A 24,290-nucleotide genomic window follows, 5' to 3' on the forward strand; every position below is an offset into this window, starting at 1 on the left:
ATGAAACAGTTAAAACTTATAGGTTTTTTTATTTTCTTGTTCTTTTTGACTGAATCCCTATCAGTGCCCACAAAGCCTCCAGATACAGGTAAGGAATTTTCTTGTACGTTAGCTAAAGTATGACTAAAGTTGGAATAACTTTTCTTTTTTTAATCTTGTTTTCTCTCAGTTCTTCACTTGTTTTTTCTTCCTCCATCTAGTTTGTATATAATGGTCAGGTATTTCAAAATAACCTTCCCAGAATTTGTGTCTTGGTGGTCATATTGCCCATTGTGACCACATTACCAGTGACACAATGTGTATGGTTTATGTAACAGTGAGAAATATATATGAGTTGGGATCTTTCTGGATTCTTTGGTTGTATTTCCCAACTAGATGGTAAACACCTTGAGGGTATGCAGGACTCACTTCCTTCTTCTGTGTGAATAGACACCTCCTCAAGCCTGGCTGAGGCATTGTCAGCCAGGAAGAAAGGGTGACTTTTATATTTCTTCCATCTAAAGAAGGTATCTTTTCGCCCTCCCTCTCTCCTGGAAGGGCAGCTTTTTGTAACTTGAACAAAAGTCCTATAAGCATCACAGTGGCCCTGAAGATGGGGATTGTGTCTTACTCAGTTTGTCATCCCCCACAGTGCCTGTTAGTGAGACCAGTCACAGGGCTTGAAGAAGAGTGGTCGTTCCTGAGTTCTCCATATCCTTTGCCGCTTACAACGAACTTGTAAAACTATTGATTTTTGTCCCTTTGGTGTCTTTTGCATCTGTGTTTTCCTCTTCATGCCCATTACCCCTGCCAAAATTCAGATCCTCCCGATTTCTCAAGCAGGATAATTGCAAAAGTTTCTTAATGGTGTTCTTGCTTTTTTTTCATCCATCTGTGGGACAAATAATTATTGTCACTTTTTATTTGTCAGGCACTGTGAGATTCCTGATATATTAGATATACCACTACCTGACTGATATTTTTTAATCCATAGAAATGATCATATTCCTATCCTGTGTAAACATTTTCAATGGCTCTCCATGGCTTCCAACTGAAGCCCAAACTCCTTGGCTTTATATTCAGGTCCCTCATAATCTGGCCCAGGATCTTTCCATATTTAGGTCCCATTATTCTTCTTTATGACCCAATTTCCAATCGAAATGGATTAATCATCTTTCCCCAAACAGATTCCAAGATTTCTTACCTCTGTATTTTTAATCACTTAATTATCTCCACATAGAGAGACATTTCTTATTTCTCTGCTAGGTGAAATCTTACACATTCTTTCAGACTTGACTCATATGCCACTCCTACTATAATTCTTTTCTGATCACTCACCCAGGGATCATAAAACATTCCTGTCATATACTTCCAGTTGCAGTTGACTCTGACTCATGGTGGCCTACGTGTGTGAGAGTAGAACTGTGCTCTATAGGGTTTCAATGGCTGGTTGTTTGGAAGTAGATCACTTAAAGGCTTCCCAAGACACCTCTGGGTAGACTGGAACCTCCAATGTTTCTGTTAACAGCTGAGTATGTTAACCATTCGCACTACATAGGGACTCCGTCTTATACTGCCTCCACTCTAAATTGGATTATAGTCATGTACACAAGTTGTTTCTACTCTAAGAGTGCTTAGCAACCTGAGGTTCAGGGGAGATATCTTAGTCATCATTGATTGCCTCGTAGTGTCCAGCACAACACATTGCAAAAAGTAGGGAGTCCATAAATGCAATCTATGTAGATAAGTGTAAATCACTCTGATTAGTATATGCTCACTGGGGAAAAATCGATGATTTTAGGCTAGTCCAAAGATTACCAAAGTATCCGCGTCTGGCTAGCACTGTAAATTATGCTCACCACCAGCATGCTATGACATCTTCCATCAGGCCCTGTCATGCCATTCCATCCAGTATCAGCAAAATTTCATATTACTTCTCTGATCGTAAATGATAGATACCTAGCCTGGAACTAAACCACAATCACTTGCCATCAAGTCAATTCTGACTCATGGCAACTCCATGTGTTGCAGAGTAGAACTGCACCCCATAGGGCTTTCACAGTTGCGGACTTTCAGAGGCACATCACCATGTCTTTCTTCCAAAGTTCCTCTGGGTGGATTCAAACTGCTAACATTTTGGTTAATAGTCGAGCTCTTACCTGTTTGTGCCACCCAGAGATCTGGTAACGGTGCTTGTATTTGACATTTGTGCCTTCAATGACAAATCTGAAATCTGTTCAATTTGAGATTACCAAAACCCAAAACTAAGCCCATTGCCATCATGTTGATTCTGACTTATAGTGACCCTACGGGACAGAGTAGAACTGCCCCATAGGGTTTTGAAGGAGCATCAGGTAGATTGAACTGCCAACCTTTTGGTTAGCAGCCAAACTCTTAACCACTGTGCCACCAGAACTCCAATTGGAGATTACTGCATGTCAGTTCAACCTAGTGAGTATTTCTTGAGCACATAATCAGCTGTAATTAAGATTACATGTGGTTCATATGACTTCTTTCCTTCTTATGAAATATGCCAAATTATTTTCTACCATCAGTTTGCTATTTTTTGAACACTTAGAAGTCATCAATAGCTATTTATTGGGAAAATGTTAAAATATCAGGAAATTAATAACCTAAATATTATTGTTTTTCAGACAATTTCCAAGACACTCAGAAATTTATAGAGGATAATGTTGGATTTCTGTGAGTTTTGTTAAAGACTTTTTGATGACAATGTTTATTTCAATTCTATCTGATATATTCCAAAAATGTTAATGATGATCAAAAGTAATTTAATTAAATAGAGACAACATCAAAAAAGTAATTACAACATTAGTCTTAAAATCAGAGGAGGCAAATGAACTGTCTAGAAGTTGTAAAATTTATAGTCTTCACACTTCTTAGTTAGATAATTTCCCAAGACTAGGCAGTAAGTGGAAACCCTGGTCGCATAGTGATTAAGTGCTATGACTGCTAACCAAGAGGTCAGCAGTTCGAATCCATCAGGAGTTCATTGGAAACTCTATGGGGCAGTTCTACTCTGTCCTAAAGGGTCAGTATAAGTCAGAAGTGACTCAACGGCAATGAATTTGGTTTTTTGGTTAGTCAGTAAGTGGGTATTTCTATGAGTTTTTGTTGAACACAAATGGAAATTCTGCAAATGATAACTCTGTATTTTCTGTGGACTGTTGTAGCACCATCATTACATTTGCTCAATATGTTCAGAAAGCAACCTTTGAAGAAGCGGAAATGCTGGTAGAAGAGATGATGGAAATTAGAAATAAATGCTTGGCTGACAGAATACTTCCAAACTGTGCAGAATTAACCGTAAGTAAATTGCTTGCATTTCTTAAACAAACAAACAAAAAAAAGCTTATTTATGAACACTCAGAAATTTTCTGGATTGAAAATATGGAAAGATGACCTATGCACCTCATTTTTATTTTGCCTGACTTTGGTGTCTTAGGATAAAGCGGTTTCCCCTGGAGAGATGCAATTCTGTATTATAAAGCACAGGAGGACTTGCCTATGTCCTTGCAGCCCATGTGACACGTATACAGGTAGAGGAGGTAGCCAGTAGCCTGGCAAAGAGAATGGAGGTAAAGGAGCACCCTCCTTAGCTGTCTCTCTCAGTATGTGCTCTATGGTCACGCTCCCTTTTCTGGGCTTCCTCTACACAGAGTCACCAACTGCATCTCTAGAAAACTGGTACTAATCACCATTACTAAATAATTTACCAGCACACTAATACACTGTCCTTGTTACCATGAGACAAGGAGAAAAGCCACTGTGGAAGGGAAATGTAGGCAGCATAGAAACAGTAAGAGGTTAAGAAGCCTGAGGCTAGGATAGAGAAGGGTCCCCATAGCGTGGGAGAGTTGTCAACGGCATGGGCGATAGTGGGAAAACTGCCATCTCTTTCCCAAAGGGTCACACTGATCATTCCTTAAGTCTGTTGTGTCATCTCAGAAGGCAGAGAAGAACATGGCTTTACAATGAGTAAAAAGTACCCTTTTCTCCTCTGTTGTCCAGAATGATGTTTTACAGGAAAATATATGTGCTATGGAGGGGCTGCCACAAAAATACAATTTTTCACACTGCTGCAGTAAAAGGGACTTTGAAAGAAGGCTGTTTCCTCTATAACAGGAAAGCTGTTGTAGGATTTCTACCTCCTTTCCCTATAAAAAAAAAAAAAATATAGCGGATCCTAAAAAGAAATGCCAGGCTTATAAACAGAAGAAAGACTTTTTTCTAAGCAAGTAGGTTTATCCTTAGTAGAAAAATGCTCTAATCAAAGAATTTTTCTTAAACTACATCCAATCCCTATCCCAAAGGAACATGATTGGATTCACTGATTCATTCATTCAACATGTATTACTTATGATTCTGTGCTTAGTGTTAAGGATATCAAGATGAATAGGACAAGGACTCTGATTTCAAGATCCTTCCATTAATGGTACATATTTCTAAGGTGATAGGCCTTTGATGTGTGTGCACTGTGCCAAATTGCTAGGACGCACTGTGCAGGAAATAATATATTCTGCCCAAGAGGAAGGTGCAGCTTTCACTGAGATAAACATTAAATTACCAGATGTTTAGCAAAAATCTGTTTTCAACAGTGCAGTCATTATAGAAGTGGAGACTTTTTTCTGGAAAGCTACTATGCTCATTGGAACTCAAATCCCAAGTTTATTTGAACATAAGTGAAAATGACTCCTGCACCTGAGGGGGCATGTGAAGCTATAACTGAACATGAAAGGGAATGCTGCTGACCCCTGACAGCAAGGGAGGGAAGGAGCATAGCCACACTCCAGTGTTCAGGGTTCAGGATTAGAACTGCAATTTATGACCCTTATGTTGGAGTTAGCAACTTCAGTGATAAGGACTCTAAAGATATTTTATTGAGGATGGATAATACTGCCTTATCCTAAAGCCTTCTATTACGACAAACCCTTTTTCTTCTAACCTTCATTTTCACAATTTTCTCTTTTTACTTCTTTCTATCTTTCTTTTCACTTCCCTTTTCTTGCCTTGCCTTCCCTTCCCTTGTCTACTATTCCTTTTCTGTTCCTTCCCTTTCCCTCCTTCTCTCTTTTTTTCCTTTTAATTTTTTCTAGATACCTCTATGAAGTTGCTAGGAGGAACCCCTTCACCTTTTCTCCTACACTTCTAGATGCTGCTGATCATTTTAAGGAAGTGGCTGAAACATGTTGTGAGGAACAAGACATAGCCAGTTGTTTTCAAACAAGGGTGGGTATTTCCTTTATTTCGTTAAAGGATAAGGAGTCCCCAACATCACAATCTTCACTTAACATTGAATCATAGCAAAAGGGTTGCTTGCCACTTATGACATTCTCTTGCCATGTTCACTGGTTTTCAACCCTTTGGTCTCCAGTTGCTGACCTAAATGTTCTCATGACCTGAGACCCTTGAAAGACAGTTCCCCATTTCCAGGAGCTTTCTTCTGGCTTTGTCTTCCTTGTAAATTGGAAGAAATATAAGAGAATGAATAGGCAGCTGAAAGATGGCCATTTTACTTTGTATCCTAGGAAGTCTTCTTTGGCTCCCCATAAAATGGAATTATCCCAGGAGAGATAGCTGAGCTCATAGAGTGCCCCATGAGATGAACACCGTGCACCTTCCCACCAAGTATAATTCAGTCATCAGGAAGACTGACCCACTCTTTATTATGTGCCACAAATTCATATTTCTTTTGATATATACATTTACTAAGATTTAAAATCTCCTTAGTTTTCTAAGCACATATCTGAATAGCTTGATATATAGTTAAAAAATTATAATAGTAAGACCACAGTCGGGTTGCGCTTGCTTTGACAGAATTTTTTCTTTCTCCTTCAGGCAGCACCTGTCATACAATATTTAAAAAAAGGCTCTGAGGATGAAAAAAATACCTGTGGGGCATTTTTGAGATTTGGACCAAAAACCTTAAGCTCTGTGTGAGTTTTATAGTCTGTATCTCTTCTCTACTTGTGTTTTCTTGTCTGTGTCCCTTTGTTGTTTAATGGTTGATTACTTCTTACCTATACCCTTTCTGGTTCCCCAGGGATTTTGAGGTGGGTCTTAGTCTATGTGGATAGCTTAGAACCAGATGCTAGGTCAGGATAAGAGAACTGGGAGGTGGGGGACTCCAGAGAAAAAGGGGACTACTTCTGAGATATGTATGCGTGTGTGCTTGTGTTTATTAATTGGGAATCTTAATAGGTCCAGAAATTCCCAACCAGGGTTCCGAGACCCCCCAAGTGCTTTAGACATGATTCATCCATCCCTCTCTGCCCTTAATGACTAGGAAACAACTTACAAAGATAAATGTTATTTCTAGTGCTAACAGCCCCAATCAACTAGTGATGGCGCTATAGCAATATATTCAGAAAAGTCCTGAGACTTCAACTAGATCAGCAGAAAATAGTCCTGTGATGGATTACCTATGCCTGCCACAGGCTAAAAACAGGAAGCGGGTGACACTTGCACCTTTTGGTTTGCTATAATAATTGTGGAAGACAGCACATCTCTCTGGCCTTTATTTGCTCTGACCCAGGGACCTGGGTGTCCCACAATATCAGCATGGAACTTTTAAAGTGATCTTGCGGGCCAAGCAGCATGCAAACAGCTGTTTGGTAAAAACAGCTATGAAAACCCAAGGGATCAGTGCTTTTTGCAGCTATTTATACTGTAGTAGCAAAGAACTCCCTCTTGTCATACTTCTTCAGACTATTTTAGTGGTTCATCATTCTCTTTCCAGATGCACTGCTATAGTCAGCCAAAAATTCCCCCAGATTGAATTCAAGGAAATTATTTCCCTACTAGAAGACATCTCTTCCAGGTTAGATGGATGCTGTAAAGGTGATACTGTGCAGTGTATTCTACTCGTGGTAAATATTCTCTAAAACCGAGAAAAAATAGTGAATTTTGGCAGCCAGTTTTTTTTTTCTGAGATTACACTCATGTGTCGCTACTTTGTCTCAATTAAATTAAAATGTTAGTAAATTGTCAAATGAACTGTAATTTTTTATAAATGGGATTTTTTAAAAAAGATTATCCAGCAGATTATATGTTATATAGCTAAATGTCCTTGAAATAAAATTTCAGGAATCTAGAATTTTTAAAAATCCATTTAGGCCAGATTGGAGTTTTGTTTTGTTTTGTTTTTGCATGGCAAATCCCCTTTTAGAGATGTTAGAAATTAGTAGTAAAACTCCGAGAATGTCTAAATAGCTAAATAGCTTCCTCAGGCTATTTACAAAAAGGCATTTCCAAATAAGTTGATATGCTAATTACAAATAATGTTTATTTTTAAAAATGATTGTCTAAGGGCATATAATGCTGAATACATTGTTGGCCTAATTTAAGCTGTCCATACAATCAAAAGCAATAAGATTTCATTAAAAATATCCTGATTTTTTGGTCTCACCCATTCGGGAGCAAGGAATAATGAAGAAAACTAAAGCAACAAGGGTAAGATTAGTCCAAAGGATTAATGGACCACATCTACCACAGCCTGCACTAGACTAAATCCAGCAAATCTAGATGGTGCCTGGCTACCCCCACTGACTGCTCTGACAGGGATCACAATAGAGGATCCCAGACAGAGCTGGAGAAAAATGTAGAACAAAATTCTAACACAAAAAGAAAGACCAGACTTGCTGGCCTGACAGAGACTGGAGAAACCCTAAGAGTATTGCCCCTGGACACCCTTTCAGCTCAGTAATGAAGTCACTCCAGAGATTTGACTCTTTAGCCAAAGAGTGGACAGGCCCACAAAACAAAACAAGACTAAAGAGGCACACTAGCCCAGGGAGAAGGACTAAAAGGCAGGAGAGAACAGGAAAGCTGGTAATAGGAAATCCAAGGTTGAGAAGGAAGAATGCTGACATGTTGTGGGGTTGTTAACCAATGTCAAGAACGATATGTGTCTACACATTTAATGAGAAATTAGTTTGTTCTGTAAACCTTTATCTAAACTATAATTTTTTTTTTAATTCTGATTTTGGGCTTGAAGTTTGAAGTTTGGCTTTGTCTTAGTGATTTTCCATTAGTTTGTCTACTTTTTTTTTTTTTAGTTTGTCTACTTTTGACTCACGGTGAAAACAGAATGTTAATTAAATAACTTGAATTTTAGAGACCCACCCATTGCCATTGAGTCAATTCTGACTCATAGCCACCCTATAGGACAGAGTAGAACTGCCCCACAGGGTTTCCATGGAGTGGCTGGTGGATTGGAACTGCCAACCTTTTAGTTAGCAGCTGAGCTCTTAGCCACTTGTGCCACCAGGGCTTCATAAGATATGTCCATTTTATTTCAAGCAGTGGAAAACACATGCCCCAAGAGTTATTTTGTCCCTAACTGTACCCCAATTAAAAAAATCTCACTCTGTATTTATTTTTGTATTGTTTATGAGATTGTGGGTTTTAGTTTTTAAATAGATGTATAGAATTAGAATATAACTGAAGATTTTCTGTGAAGTTTGAAACGGAGACTAAGGGATCATATGATGTCCCAAATTAATGCCTTTATGGAGAAATAGGAGGAATTGAATTTTGGTTTATTCATAATAGAGGGAGGATGGTCTTTTGAGGAGCTATATATGTGCTTGCAAAGATTGCCTCCCTGGTTATATGTGGTTTGTTGGGACGTGGTCCCTAACCTACACTCATTTCTCACCCCATCCCTGAGCTTCACCCCATTCCTCACCCTCACATTCACCAATGAGATAAGAAGGGGATTGCAGCCCTGGGGAGCAGCTTGAGCAAAGTTAGGGAGGCCTGAAATAGCCTGGTGTATTGATGGAACTCAGCTTAGTTCAACTGAGGATGGAGCAGAGAGTAGGGTGAATGTGTGGATGGTGATCAGTCTGTGGAAGGGACCAGGGCCAGATCAGCTTTTAAAAAAATTATCCAACTAATTTGTAAATAAGATTACCTCATCTTCCTCAATCCCCACAACTTCACGTGGAGGCCAGAACTGGGATGAAGAATGGAGATGGGGGAATAGAGAAAGGTTTTCTATTTTGTACATTATTTGATACTTTGAACAGCTCCAAATAAAATATATATATAGGAAATCGATACAATTATTGGAATAGCTTCTTATATTTGAGAGCTGTTCATTTGGTGTTTGCTATAGAGGTTCATTTGTTTATCATTCTTTCATTTGCTCACCAAGTATTTATTGTCTACTCCGGGCTTTTTTTAGTATGTAGTTCCAAGCCATAAGAGAGGGAATTCAGGATGAGGGGTACTACGGTAACGTGTCTTTGGTGGCTCCCATTGAAGACACAGATGAAATCTTACGGGAAAAGAAACAGTATTTAGGATAAAAAAAAAAAAAAAAGATGCCAATATTTCAGAGGAATGGGGTAAATCATTTAAAAAATCAATACTTAATAATGAATTTAAGTTTATGATAGAACTCACTTTTCATAATTATGTCACCTTACATTCTGAGAAATAAAGTTTGCATTAATTTGAAACTTCATCATGTGTATTAAAAGAATAAAAAATGTAAATAAATATTACCCATTAAATTAGCTGATAAAGTGATTGTATATGTTACACTCATGGTTGTTTTTGAATGTAAACATTCTATTATATAGGAAAACCTAGCCTTGAAAGACATAAAAATAAAGTCATTCTTCACTCTTATTTTGTACAGAACAAGTTTATAAAACATCTCTGTACAGGACAAAGTTCCACCTCCAGCAAAATCAAAGAGTGCTGTGAAAAGAAAACATCAGAGCGTCATGACTGCCTACTTCACTTAGACAAAGAGAAACCAAAGGACTTATCTCTAAGAGTAGCAAAATTTACTGACAGCAAAGATGTGTGTCAACACCGAGATGCTGATCAAGAGAACTTCATGAATGAGTAATGTACTCTATGTTGAAATATATAAGGCAAACAGAAAGAAACTTATAAGATTTGGCCTATTTTGCCTAATTTAGCTGGAATGAAGAGCTATTTAAATCATTAGGTGTCATAATTTTTTAAAAACATGTCTCTAGGTTATAGTATTTTGTATAATTTTCTGAGTAGGCAATTCGTTATTACAGCCATGACTAACATATACTGAGTATTTGAAATATGCCCTGGTGGTGCAGTGGTTAAGACCTGAGCTGCTAACCAAAAGGTAAGCAGTTCAAATCCACCAGCCTCTCCTTGGAAACCCTATGGAGTAGTTCTATTCTGTCCTATAGGGTCATGATGACTGGATGGCAATGAGATTTTGTGTTTGGTTTTGATGTGTGCCAGGCAAAGGACTTTATATAGATTGTCTATTTTAATCCTCACAACAATCATGTAAAAGAGATACAATTTTCCCCAGTTTTTCTGTTCAGCAAACTGAGGCGCTAAGAAGTTTAGTGATTTGTTCAAGGTTCACAGCTAAAAAATGGCAAAGTAAGGATTTGACCCTAGGAGGTCTGGCTCGAAAAGCTGCAGGCTTAAGCCCCATACTGCACTAGCCTATAAGTGTGAAGGGAAAGAGTAGAGGGCTTGGAATCAGAGGAACTAGGTTTGAGTTCTGGTTCAGTCACTGGGACTAGTTAATCTCTCTGTGCTTCGGTTCATCATACACAAACATTCACATAAAAATATTCGTTCATTCAAGGTTCGTTGGGGATGAATATATTTCAAAGACTTTACTAGGTTAGACAGGGTTTCTACTCCCAAGAAGCTTTCATCTATCTTGAGAGAGATGTGGGAAGAGACAGACTTATAAATAAAGAAGTGTAAAAATGGTTCTTTTAGTTCCGACAGCACTGTGTGCTGGGTATTGTGGGGACAGAGGAGGAAGTGGTCTCTTGTACCTGGGACCCTGGAAAGGCTTGATAGGGGAGATGGCACTTGAAGAAATTTTGATAATTTAGACAGGGGGGCAGAGATGGATAGAAGTGTGAAACTGCTTGGTGTGTATATGGTAGTGATCACACAGCCATGCTAAGTAACAGGATGCTGCAAAAGGGTTTTTACTGAAGAATGAGGAAGGACAAAATCAGTTTTGTTTTGTTAGAAACTTCATCTAAACGGAATCTCAGTTTGGGACTTAGGTGACTGCATGGCTAGTTTTCACATTCAGTGAGATGTGAACACAGGTTAAGATGTTGGTTTTGTTGGCAAGATAATTTTTGTGTCTAAGAGTGGTGACTTTGAGGTACCTGTAGAGTTAGTTACTAGTTGGGAATATCAGGAGGCAGCTTTATATATGGAACTGGAACTCTGGAAGGAGGTCTGAGTTGAAGACACGTTATGATTACAGCTAATGTTCACTGAATGCAGGAAGTCCCGGGGTTACCAATGAGATCTGTTCCTCAGTGTGTCTTTAAGTCAAATTTGTCAGTAAGTTGGGACAGGTGCATGCAGTTCTTATTTAGCCTCACTTTAGTGCAAGAAAAGGCCTGAAGACTTTTCAGTGATTTAAAAGCTGTAAGTGCAGCAAGCAAAGGCGATTGTGATGAAGAATTTTTTTGGAGTAGGGATGGATTCAATCATTTCAAAGTGAGGGCAAATTTGCATAGCATTAAAGGGCAAGTATGAGTGTCCTTGAGTCAGAAGTTCATAACCTTCTGAAATGTTACTTATGAAATTTTAAGTGTTTCTTGTCTACCAACAAATTTAATTTCCAAAACAACCCTCTGAGGTTAGTTTATTTTTATTATCCCCAGTTTCCAGGTGAGGAAACTGGGGCACAAAGAGGTTGAGTACGTTGTCCCAAAGCCATCCAGCTAATATGTGGTAGAATCAGGATTTAAATGCAAGCAGTCTGGCTCCAGAGCCCAGTTCTTATAACCACTAGGCTATATTGCTTCTCATGAATCGTGGATAGTAAGTCAAATTAAACTAAACAAGATGATAGCTGTAAAGCACTTCACTTGTACCTGACATAGGCTCATTGAATAGAAGTGGTTTTTGTCATCATCATCATCATCACAGCACTAATAGTGGTTGAATCCATGGAGAGAAAAGATAGAGCAACAATGGGCACATTGAGTCAAGAGCAGCTTCAACAGTCTTTCTGAATGTGAACATTTGAGGCAAAACCTCAATGGATCCGCTAGCCTACAGTAGACTTCCAGGTGTTTTGGTTTGCAACTTTTAGGGATGCATTTTTAGCTGTAATTTTTTTTCCTGGGGAAAGGGTACATGGTTTACAACAGATTTTGAAAGGAGCCTTTGTTTCTCTGAAGTTTAAGATCCACTGCTCTAAGGTACAGGAATATATCCCACAAATAAGACTGAGAAGACAGGTGGAGAAGCTGGAGAGACAGTGCCAGGGAAACCAAGATTAATCAAAAGGATCAATGGTTAAAAAAAAAAAAAAGGGTGGGTGCTGAAAAGAATTCCCTGAACTTGTGCTGTTTTTTGTGTTATTTTCACAAAACATGAATGATCATCTAAACTTATTTTGAATGAGTAGATAAGATTCTTTTATGAAGAAGACTGTAAATAATGCAGCTGAGGTACTAAGAGAGGACACTTGTCTCTTGAGAAGAGAGTCAGGTTGGTATAAAAAAAGACTGAGCTGGGCATCCCTTGGGACCTAGGTTCAAATTTATATCTTCCAGTTACTAGCAGGGTACTTAACTAGTGTGAAACTTAGGTTCCTTCACTAGGAAGTAGTGCTTATCCTGAGGACTAAGCGAAGTTAAACAACAGTGTGTATAAAGACCAGGAGTGTATCCTTATCTTGATCCAGTGCTTAGCACCTACCCACTGCCGTCGTGTCAACTTTGACTCGTAGTGACCTCATGTGTGTCAGAGTAGAACTGTGCTCTGTAGAATTTTTCAGTTACTGATTTTTTGGAAGTAGATCATCAGGCCTTTCTTTAAAGAGCCTCTGGGTGGACTTGAAACGCCAAGCTTTTTGTTAGCAGCAGAGCATGTTAACCATTTGTACCACCCAGGGACTCCCTGCCTAGCACCTAAGCCAAACCAAACCAAATCCATTTCTGTCGAGTTGATTCCAACTCATACTGACCCTATAAGGCAGAGTAGAACTGCCCCATGGGGTTTCCAAGGAGTGGCTGGTGGGTTCGAACTGCCAACCTTTTTGGTTAGCAGCTGAGTTCTTAACCACTGCACCAGCAGGGCTCCTGCCTAGCACCTACTAAGGGCTTAATAAGTGCTGGTCTCTCCCTTTTCCACATTCTCCCCAAACAACACTCTCTTCTGCCACTGGAGTCTCTATGACCATGCAAACCACTGATTTACAGCTGAAGGGTGATCAGGCCTATATTTAACCATTTGTACCACCCAGGGATTCCCTGCCTAGCACCTAAGCCAAACCAAACCAAATCCATTTCTGTCGAGTTGATTCCAACTCATACTGACCCTATAAGGCAGAGTAGAACTGCCCCATGGGGTTTCCAAGGAGTGGCTGGTGGGTGGATGGATGTGGCAGGATGAAGTAATGGCAGGATGGCAGGATGAAGTAATGGGCCAAGGCTGCTCCCCAATCCCTCACTGAGGCTTCGCTGGGGTTGAGATGAAAGACATTCCCACTATCCCTCTTTGTAATTCTGAGTGCATTTTCCAACAGAATTACGCCTGATACTTTCTAAAGTACTGATGGCACAATATAGTATTTCTGATGCTTTATGAGTGAAATCTCTCTAAAAAAAATTAAATAACTAAAGAACTCTATTAATTATATGACTTAGAATCGACTCTATAGAAATGGGCTTGTTTTTGGTTTCAAAGTAAAAAGCATTGCCAGTTTAAAACCAAACATGGAAAAGAAACTTTATAAATGATCCGCCATCACTCCCTGACCAAACCATGTTGTTGTTAGATGCCTTCAAGTCTGTTTCAACTCATAGTTACCCTATGTACAACAGAACGAAACACTGCCCAGTCCTGCTCCATCCTCAGGATTGTTCCTGTGTTTGATCCCATTGTTGTAGCCACTGTAGCAATCCATCTTGTTAAGAGTCTTCCTGTTTTTTGCCGACCCTCTACCAGTATGATGTCCTTCTCAGGGACTGGTCGCTCCTGCGAACACATCAAAAATATGTGAGATGAACTCTTACCATCCTTGCTTCTAAGGAGGATTCTGGCTGTACTTCTTCCAAGACAGATTTTTTCATTCTTCTGGCAGTCCATGGCATACTCAATATTCTTCACCTGCTGCTATTTATAAGGTTTTCACTGGCCTTTTTTTTTTAGAAGTAGATGGTCAGGTCCTTCTATCTAGTCTGTCTTAGTCTGGAAGCTCTGCTGAAACCTGTCCACCACAGGTGACCCTGCTGGTATTTGAAATACTGGTGGCATAGCTTCCAGCACCACAGCAACATGCAAGTGACCACAGTTCAACAAGCTGACAGACACGTGGTAGACCAAACCACAGGAGGAACTTAACATTTGGAAGCAGATTTCCTCTTAGCAGATCTGACTAGACTAGAAGATTGCAGAGTTTGATGTTTTGCTTGTTCTCTAATATATAAAATATTTTACACAAAGTAGGTTTCTTTATGAATACTCAAGGAGATATCAAGATCTGTCTATACCAGAGCTTTTAAGAATTGAGGAAGTATATGAGAATCTCCTGGGAAATTGCTGCAAAACAGAAAACCCTCCAGATTGTTACGGCCACACGGTAGGTTATGTTACTGTAGGTTCAGAGAGTTTAAAAAAAAAACTTGAAAATTGATATCAGAGTTTTGGTCTAGGCTAGGGGATAAAGATTGTGACTGACCAATCTGAGTTCACTTTAAACTCATGTAGACTGATCATTGGGAAGACTGGCATTATGAGTTTGGTTTATGCCTAATGTTTTGAATTATGAATCCAGTGCATTGATTCAAAAATTTCTGCCAATTAAATATTTTGTACTCACATTTTTATTTATGTACTCTTATCTTTGTTATCTCTTGCTGCTATAATAGAAATATCACAAGTGGGTAACTTTAACAAATAGAAATTTATTCTCTCACAGCATAGGAAGCTAGAAGCCTGAATTTAGGGTGCTGCCTCTAGGGGAGGGCTTTATCTCTGTCAGCTCAGAGGAAGATCCTTGTCTTTGGAGCTTTTGTTCCTGGGTGTTCTTCACGTGGACTGACATCTCTCTTCCCCCATCTTCACTTCTATCACTTGCTTGTTTAATCTCTTTTTAATCCTCATTGATATAACCAGTCCTGCTTCATTAACATAATGAACACAACTCGTTCACAAATGGGATTATAACCAGGCAGAGGCTAGAATTTATAACATATCACAAAATGAAGAATAATTATATCAGATCACAAAATGAAGGACAACCACACAATACTGGGAATAATGGATTAGCCAAGTTGACACATATTCTGGGCAGAATACAATTCAATCAATGACAGTTCAGTATGTTATTTAGCCATATTGGAGTCCTATTTGGTTATAAAAGCATTATATGATTATTGCAAATGATTAGAAAATACTAAATGTTCCAAAAAATGTTTAAATCTTTCTGATTCAATTATCGAGAAATAGGTACAGCTAACATTTTCTTTCTTTTTTTTCTGTGCCTATAAGCCTTTTATATTTTAAAAATTTTTTCAGATGTTAATAATTCCTCATTTCTGATTTGTTTCTCTTTCCTTTGATGCATGTTGCATTTATTTTAAAATTTTCTTCCATTTGTCATAAAAATCGTTTTCTTACCAGCTTACCACCATTCAAATTTGGGCAACGGAATAAAAGGATTTGAGTTTCAGTTCCTGCTCTGACACTGTCCCTAAAGAGCCAGACTGTCTTTTTTAAATGAACCATATCACTAGAAAAATTATTTTTACCCTGAGAAACAATTTGTCCAACAGTATCCATCTACTGGTGTGTAGTTCTCTCTGTGGTGACTACTTAATAGATGTTCAATTTTATGCTACATGACAGAAAATTTATCAAATATTTGAAGATAACTACTGAGGGTTTTCAGTTCCTGTTCTAAATGAGGAAAAAGAAAGTATAAAATAAAAATGACTTAAAATGCTCTGTCGCAATACTCACTAGTTGGGTCATTTTGGGCAAGTTACTTAACTTCACAAGGCTGGTTTCCTTTCCTTAAAAATGGAGCTAACAACTGCTTTGGCCACTTCAGAGTGAGAATCCCATGTGATAACATTTGAACCATGCTTTGTAAACTGTAAAACTCTAGACAAATGTATAGGATAATGATAATGATGAAAAATTTAGACTTGGAATTTAAGCAAAAACCATATCTATGGATATAATTGAAAAGATTCAAATTTTTACACATATGTAAAAAGTATCCCCAATTTAGTGGGTAATAAATGATAATTGTTGGAAAATGTGGTAAAAATAAAAAAAGGTATTTAATGAGTTGGCATGAAGGTTATGATTAAATTTGAGATAAAATGATCACAAACATGACTGCTCTTATTTTCAGGAAGAAAAATTCAATGAGACAACTGAGAAAAGCCTCAAGATGGTACAACAAGAGTGTGAACGTTTTCAGAATTTGGGGAAGGATGACTTGAAATACCAGTAGGTTGTTTATCAAAGCATATTAACACCTGTGACCAGGATAAAATAAAGTCACATCTAGATTAGAAAATTTAGCCAAGTTATGGCCAATTTATAAACTTTGGGAGGAATAAAGACACAGGTAAAAAGTCAAGAATACACACCGAGCTGTCACAACCCTCCACCAGAAGTGAGGCTCAAACTAAAGTTCATGCAACTGAGAAAGAAATGAGGCAAAGATTCTGGACAAATTGTTTCTCTATTGCTTTAGTTTCTATTTGGACTTCCCTTTCTTATTTCCAATTGCAGTCAGCCCTCCCTGGATTCTACCACCTTTGGGATGAATGGAACAAACTTCAGGTTGTCACAGGTTTCTGGGAGAGAGAGCTGATCAGGACTTACACCCAATTTAACAGAGTTTGTAGAAGTAACTGGATTTGTTTAACACTTGCATATTTATTAGTGTTTTTGTGAGCACTGACGGAAAATATGCAGTGTATTTGACTTTTCTCAATTATCATACTAGCATAGTGTTTGATAAACCCAAACATCTTTAAATTCAAACAAAAAGACAGTTTAAAAAAATATGCTTTCACAGTTCCTGCAACCTGGCTATTAGCTGAGAATTCAAACTCAGCCCACAAAAGAGCTTAGTTTCCTTCTCAGATTATCCTTTTCCAACTGTTGTTGTTGTTAGGTGCCATTGAGCCGGTTCCGATTCATAGCAACTCTATGTACAAAAGAACAAAACACTGCCCCATCCCATGCCATCCTCACTATAATTTCTATATTTGAGCCCATTGTTGCAGCTACCAGGCCAATCCATCTTGTTGAAGGTCTTCTTATTTCCTCTGGTCCTTTACCAAGTATGATATCCTTCTCCAGGGACTGGTCCCTCCTGACAACATGTCTAAAGTACATGAGACGATGTCTTGCCATCCTCTCTTCTAAGGAGCATTCCGGCTGTGCTTCTCCAAAGACAGATTTGTTCATTCTTTTTGGCAATCCATGGTACATTCAATATTCTTCTCCAATGCCATAATTCAAAGCCATCAATTCTTCTTCTGTAATCTTTATTCATTGTCCAGCCTTTGCATGTGTATGAGGCAATTGAAAACATCTTGGCTTGGGTCAGGCTCACCTTAGTCCTTAAAGCGACATATTTGTTTTCTGGGTTTTTTTTTTTTTTTTTTAATACTTTAAAGAGGTCTTTTGCAGTAGATTTGTCCAATGCAATGTGTTGTTTGATTTCTTGACTGCTGCTTCCATGGGCATTGATTGTGGATCCAAGTAAAATGAAATCCTTAACAACTTCAATATTTTCTCCATTTATCATGATGTTGCTTATTGGTCCAGTTGTGAAGATTTTTGTTTTGTTTATGTTAAGGTGTAATCGATACTGAAGGCTGTGGTCTTTGATTTTATTAGTAAGTGCTTCAAGTTCTCTTCACTTTCAGCAAGCAAGGCAGTGTCCTCTGCATATTGCAGGTTGTTAATAAGTCTTCTTCCAATCCTGATGCTGCATTCTTCTTCTACAGTCCAGTTTCTCGAATTATTTGCTTAGTATACAGACTGAATACCTATGGTGAAAGGAAACAACCCTGATGCACACCTTTACTTATTTTAAACGGTGCAGTATCCCTTTGTTCTGTTCCAATGACTGCCTCTTGGTCTACGTATAGGTTCCATGTGAGCACAATTGTTTTGGACATGAATTAAGTGTTTCCAATACGAATGTATTAAAATCTCCTTTAAAATAATCTACTCACTATACAAAGGGTTTCAAGCAGGGTTTTACAGAGTAGTCAAGGTCTATTGCCAAGCAGTTCCTATGTTCACAGGTGAAACAGGACAGGCAAACATGAGAGCTTCTGAGATTCCCACAAGATTAGAGAAGAAGACAAAATGCAGAGATATAGGAGGCAGAGTGCAGGGAAATGGGGAGTGAAGAGACATTTATTTTTCTGCCATTTTAAAAACAGAGCTGAGGTTCACGTTGGACTTACATTAGCTTCTCTAATCTGTAAGAGCTTGGGTTTCAATGTTAGAGTAGGGTACATGGGTATATTCTTTCATTCAAACCACAGAAAAATATTCTTTCAGCTACCTTGTCAAATTCACAAAGATGGCCCCCCAGCTCTCCACCAACGAATTGATCTCTGTCAGCAAGGAAATTGTGGCAGCTTTGGCCATGTGCTGTGCACAGAATAAACAGTTTGCCTGTGTTGACTATTCGGTGAGCATGTCCCATTTACCTACTGTCCTTTAAAAAAGCAAACAAAAAAAGAATATTTGTACTCTTTGGTTTGTAGGGATTATCTATCTCTGTTTTCCTTTCCTTCTCCCTCTTACTCTCTTCATTGTTTTGCACATCATCAAGCGAAGAACATCAAATTTTCCTTTTGGCTCACTGCATCAAAACACTAAGAAGCACAAAAAAGAGTCTTAAATATTTTCTTGGGATCCTGAAACCATTGGTCTCACTTATTATTTATATTAGAAGTGATTTGTCAGGGAAAATGATAAGGAATCCCAACATTGTTCCAGAATGATATAGGAAACATTATTATTTTAAGTAATGTTACAAACCCTTCCTCCTCCCTCACCAGTTCAGTAAAATTGCAGCTTCCAGCACAATCAAGTGCTGAGTGTATTTCTTTAGGGTTTGGGAGGAGAGTGCACTGGGGACACTCCAGGAGGAGAATAAACCCAAGAGCCCCAGTGTTTGTGTACCACTTTCAGGTAAGTATAGCTCTCTGCTCATAGTTACAAGTTCATGTATATGTTAGGAAGAGATTAATCTGTAGGCATTTAAATTGACATACTTTGAATTTTTGTCATAATGCCATTTGAAACCCCTCCCTCTAATTAACTTTGTACACAGTGTAGCTTTAGAGTGCATGTGATTTTTTGAGTAAAGTTATCAATGATCTAACTATTCATCTAACTACTATTTCAAAAGTTCAGTCAAGTTTTAAAATCACGTATGAGTTCTAACTCTCATTGGTACAGGTGCATTTAGTTCTTGGAGAATTATGTGGAATTATGTGGAGTGAATAAAAATCGAACCATCAGCCCTGCCATGGACCAGTGTTGCAAATCAAGCCCTGCTTTCGGAAGGCATTGCTTTGAGGGTCTGAAAGCTGATGAAGCATATGTGCCACCATCAGCCTCTAAAGGTTTATTTACCTTTCACACAGACTTGTGTCAGGCTCGAAATGGAGCATTCCAGAGAAAGAAAGAAAGGTACAAATAGTCTCTTCCATTCACCTTTTCCTTCAGTCTGAAGACAAACCATGCATTATTGAGCAGGTTTATTGTACTAGATATGTACAGTTAGTGTCACAATCCTGTTCCTTCCTTCAAAATGTCTAGTCCCTCCAATTCAGAAAAACAGTAGAGAATACTTATTGTCATTGTTTACAAATAAAATCCTAGCTTGTCTTTTCCTTTGCTAAAGACTTGGAGGGTCCACTGAGCTGTAGTTTGAAAAGGTAAATTAGGCAGCCAGATAAAAGACTCACAGGCAGGTTCATTATGAATCAGATTTTCCCTAGAGAATGACATAGGTGTTTGCCTTGAGAATCTCCCTTATGTTTGAAAAAAGGAAGAGGAATTTTACTTTTGCTCTCTCAGGCAATGCTATAAGTGCCAAGAAAGAAGACCTTTTTTTGGATTTAGGCAGTGTCTGTACCAAGAGGAGTGGAAACAGCATTCAGCTACTGAGGAATGGGGATTGGAGGTTGTTTTGAATCTGAATTTTCTAGAAAGATCAAATGTAGTCAAATATTCTACGATAACGTGCATAAAAAGAACTTAATATATGTTCACATTTTTATATCATTTGCCTGTGTTTACATAACCCTCCAAAGTATGTTACCATGGAATCTATCCCATAACTTTAAAAGAAAATTTTCAAGGGACCCTTTCAAATTTTAATATTCTAACTCTTTACACTTACCCAAATTGAGACCCCTAAGACATGTGATTCTGTGAAAATCACTTTGGAGGAGCTTTGGAAACCATTCATTAATTGATTCTGTTTGATGGTATCTGTGGCCCACAGGTTTTTTGTTGAATTAGTGAAGCTGAAGCCTCAACGTACAGAGGAGGAGCTGCGGTCACTGCTTACAGATTTCATCAATGTGGTGGAGAAGTGCTGCAAAGCAGAGGGGCCTGAAGCTTGCTTCAATAAAGAGGTAGTTATATTTCCTTTCCTTTGAAACTCAATTGGCTCTCATGGTAAAATAAAATGAAATAGAACTCCCCGTCAGACCCTGCTTCCTCCCTACAGTGTCTACAAAGTCTATTCCTGAGAGCAGAGTTACTACATAACTGGTGTGCAGACATGTCTCTGGTAGGAGTTTAGCACTGTCTTCTTGGTAACGATGTGGTGTAGGAAAAGATGTCAACAAGACGTGGATTCTATTCCCAGAAAACTTGGTCATGTAACTTAAACTAAACAGCTTTCATTATCTATAAACGAAGATGATAATTATTATCCTTGAATTACAGCATGTATCCTTACTGTTCTTTTTTGAGGAAACCCTGGTGGCATAGTGGTTAAATGCTACGGCTACTAACCAAAAGGTCAGCAGTTCGAATCCACCAGGCGCTCCTTGGAAACTCTATGAGGCAGTTCTACTCTGTCCTATCATGTCGCTATGAGTCGGAATCGACTCGACGGCAGCAGGTCTTTTGGTTCTTGGTTCTTTTTTTAATTACCCAGTATCTTGATAAAACAAATTCTCAAACTGACTTGCAAAGGAAATCACAATCAGCTGCAAAGACAGGACAACAGGAAGTGAAGTCCTTCAGAGGGTAACTCTTTTAGCTTTCCATGCTGTCTTAGTCATCTAGTGCTGCTATAACAGAAATACCACAAGTGGATGGCTTTAACAAAGAGAAATTTATTCTCTCACAGTCCAGGAGGCTAGAAGCCCAAATTCAGGGTGCCAGCTCCAGGGGAAGGCTTTCTTTCTCTGTTGGCTTTGGGGAAAGTTCCTTGTCATCAATCTTCCCCTGCTCAAGGAGCTTCTCAGCTCAGTGAGCCCGGGTCCAAAGGACACGCTATGCTCCTGTGCTACTTTCTTGGTGGTGTGAGGTCCCCATGTCTCTCTACTTGCTTCTCTCTTTTGTATCTGAAAAGAGATTGGCTTAAAATACAACCTAATCTTGTAGATTGAGTCCTGCCTCATTAACATAACTGCATCTAATCCTGCCTCATTAAAATCATAGAGATAGGATTTACAACACAGGATAATCACATCAGATGACAAAATGGTGGACAATCGCACAATTCTTAGAATGATGATCTAGCCAAGTTGACACATATTTTGGGGGACACAATTCAATCCATGACATGTGCCTTGACCCAACATCCCTCAGTTGAGAATACATGTGTGCGAAGTGAGGAAGTAGAAGGTAAGGGTAGCAGCGGGAGGAGAGGAAGAAATGTTCCCTGCTTGTTTTTACTCTAATTGTTCTCACTCAGTTACTTCTGAATGTCAACACCAATTGGTGGTCCTTGGAATGTCTGTTCATTGTTTTTCAACTTCCTTTCTCATGGTTTCTTTCCTAGTAACACCCACTGCACTCTCAAACTCACTCAAAATTCACACACACACACATAGACACACTCTTCATGAATACTCACATGCACAGCCGTACACATGCACTTCATGAACACTCACATGCACACACTCACACACAGATCACGAACATTTACGTGAACACACACTCACACAAATCTTTCATTCTGATTGAGAACCCTCTACTTTCCTGAGTGGGTCCTTAGTTTTTGGAAATTTTCTTGAACAAATTGCACCTACTCCTCACTTACAGATTACCTCGTTATAGGACATTACTTATGACAATGGTAAAAAAATTTACCACCTGACTATTTTGCACATTAACAACATATTTCTGGCGGTAACGGAAAGCCGAGATGCAGGACAAGAGGAATGCTAGCTGTGATGGCTCAGGTTATGTGTCAGGTTGGCTGAGCCATGATTCTCAGTGGTTTGGCAGTTATGTAATGAAATAATTTGGTTGTTAGGTAATGATGTAATTTGGCAGCTGTGTAGTGAAATAATTTGGCAGTTATGTAATGATGTAGCCATCCTCCATTTTGTGATCTAATGTGGTCATCCTCCATTTTTGCATAATGCCAATTTTCATGTATCTACCTGGTCTTTGGAACTCAACCATGTTGATTAAGTGAGGAGTGGATGTATTAGTTCTTTAAAAATGTGCTTTCATTTAATTAGAGGTTAATAGTTCCTATCATTTATCTAAGTGAGTGTATACATGAGGATTATGTAAAGGCAGGGATGGGTTTATTGGCAGTTCATAAAAACCTTGGAGATCTGTTTTCAAGCTCACTTGAAAGAAGAGTTTTAACCATCTCACTATTCAATATGAGAGTGGTTTAATTTTTCTTTCCCATATTCAGGGCAACCTCTATCTCTAAATATAAAAAAATAGTAACGTAATTGTTTATTCCTATTGGTTCTTTTCTGTCCCCTCAGGGTCTAATATTGGAAGCCAAAAGCCAGGCTGCCTCAAAAGCATAAAGTAAAAAGCACCAAAGGTAATATCTTCCATCTCAACCAAATGCCAAGTATATTTGCAGCTTATTGGACCTCTCTGCCTTTTTTACTTTCACCCTTCAATGTTAATTTCTGCTCATCTCTCATGCCTTGCAGCTAACAGACCACGAATACTGGTCCTGGAGTATTTCTCTGGGCATCAGTTACTCAAGTGTGGCTATGCTGCACACATGCCAACATTTTTCTCACTGTTCAGGTAGTTTTCTCGGCGGCCAAAGGCATCAATTCCGATGCCTTTTTGCTACTGCACTCTGCTGTTTGGTTCAGAAAGGAGAGGCAATCACATCTCTGAATGTTGACAGAGAAAAGGGTAACTCTGTGGGGAGAGTGAGGTGCACAGATAAGTCTCAGTAATGCTGTCCCGGGAGACTTGCTGCAGCATTTACATGTACAAGGAGCTCTATGTTTGTGAATTCAAAAAGATATATAACGTATGCCCCTTCCCCTGCGGTTTATGTACAACTCGTATCACAAACTTGAGGAAAAAAATGGTGGCATAGATAAAGCATATGATATATGACATCTCAGAGGAGATACCTGAATCCCAATGGAGGGTAGGTTTGGATTTACAAGAGGAGAAACATAGTGACCACTAATGGTTTTTCAAACACACAATTTTCCATCACCCAATTTATAGTATATCATATTCTTTTCCTGCATAAGATACAATTTTTTCTTCCCAGGCTGCAGAGGAAAGAGATGAAGATCAACTTATCTGCTTCCCATCTGTACTGTGTTGAAGGCCTGAAATCATGTTATTGCAGCACCAAGAAACTCAAAGTTATAAAGTTTTTTCTCTAAGACTGATGTTATATATTAATTTGTTAACAAAATTAATTAAGCAGTCATGAGTCATTCATTCCTTCAACATCTTTTGCTCACTGGTACTTACTCTACTGCACAGAAGTTAGGTGTCCATAGTAGGAAATGTGTGGGCAGAGTCTTTGTGGATCCCACTCATGCTGCCACTGGGAAGGAAATGGGGAGGTGAGTGAGCATGCACCATTATTGATAATAAGAGCTGACATGTATTTAACATTCACAACGTATAAAGCATTTCCATAGGTATTTTTCATGCATCATTTTATTTAATTCTAACGACTCTTTGAAGTAGGCATCGTTATTATTCCCATTTTACAAACAGGGAGCATGAAGCTTGGGGAGACAAACTAACATGTTCAATGTCATACAACTAGTGTTTGGCAGAACCTAGGTTTCAATTTGGTCCTCTAA

At 38.7% G+C, this 24,290-nt stretch overlaps 1 protein-coding gene across 1 annotated transcript; it reads left to right on the plus strand.

Annotated features, from left to right (window-relative positions):
- Positions 1–23,901, plus strand: AFM (afamin). Its single transcript, XM_049886042.1, is given in 17 exon segments — positions 1–88; positions 2,634–2,682; positions 3,174–3,306; positions 4,012–4,106; positions 4,108–4,159; positions 4,162–4,238; positions 5,097–5,229; positions 5,839–5,936; positions 6,740–6,869; positions 9,650–9,861; positions 14,455–14,587; positions 16,370–16,467; positions 18,550–18,682; positions 19,469–19,692; positions 20,513–20,645; positions 22,977–23,038; positions 23,741–23,901. Coding segments are annotated over 16 exon segments (1,833 nt in total). The 3' UTR covers positions 23,022–23,038; positions 23,741–23,901.
- The last annotated feature ends 389 nt before the right edge of the window (positions 23,902–24,290 follow it).

This window comes from Elephas maximus, chromosome 5 (genome assembly GCF_024166365.1).
Source record: "Elephas maximus indicus isolate mEleMax1 chromosome 5, mEleMax1 primary haplotype, whole genome shotgun sequence".
NCBI classification, from domain to species: Eukaryota; Metazoa; Chordata; class Mammalia; order Proboscidea; family Elephantidae; genus Elephas; species Elephas maximus.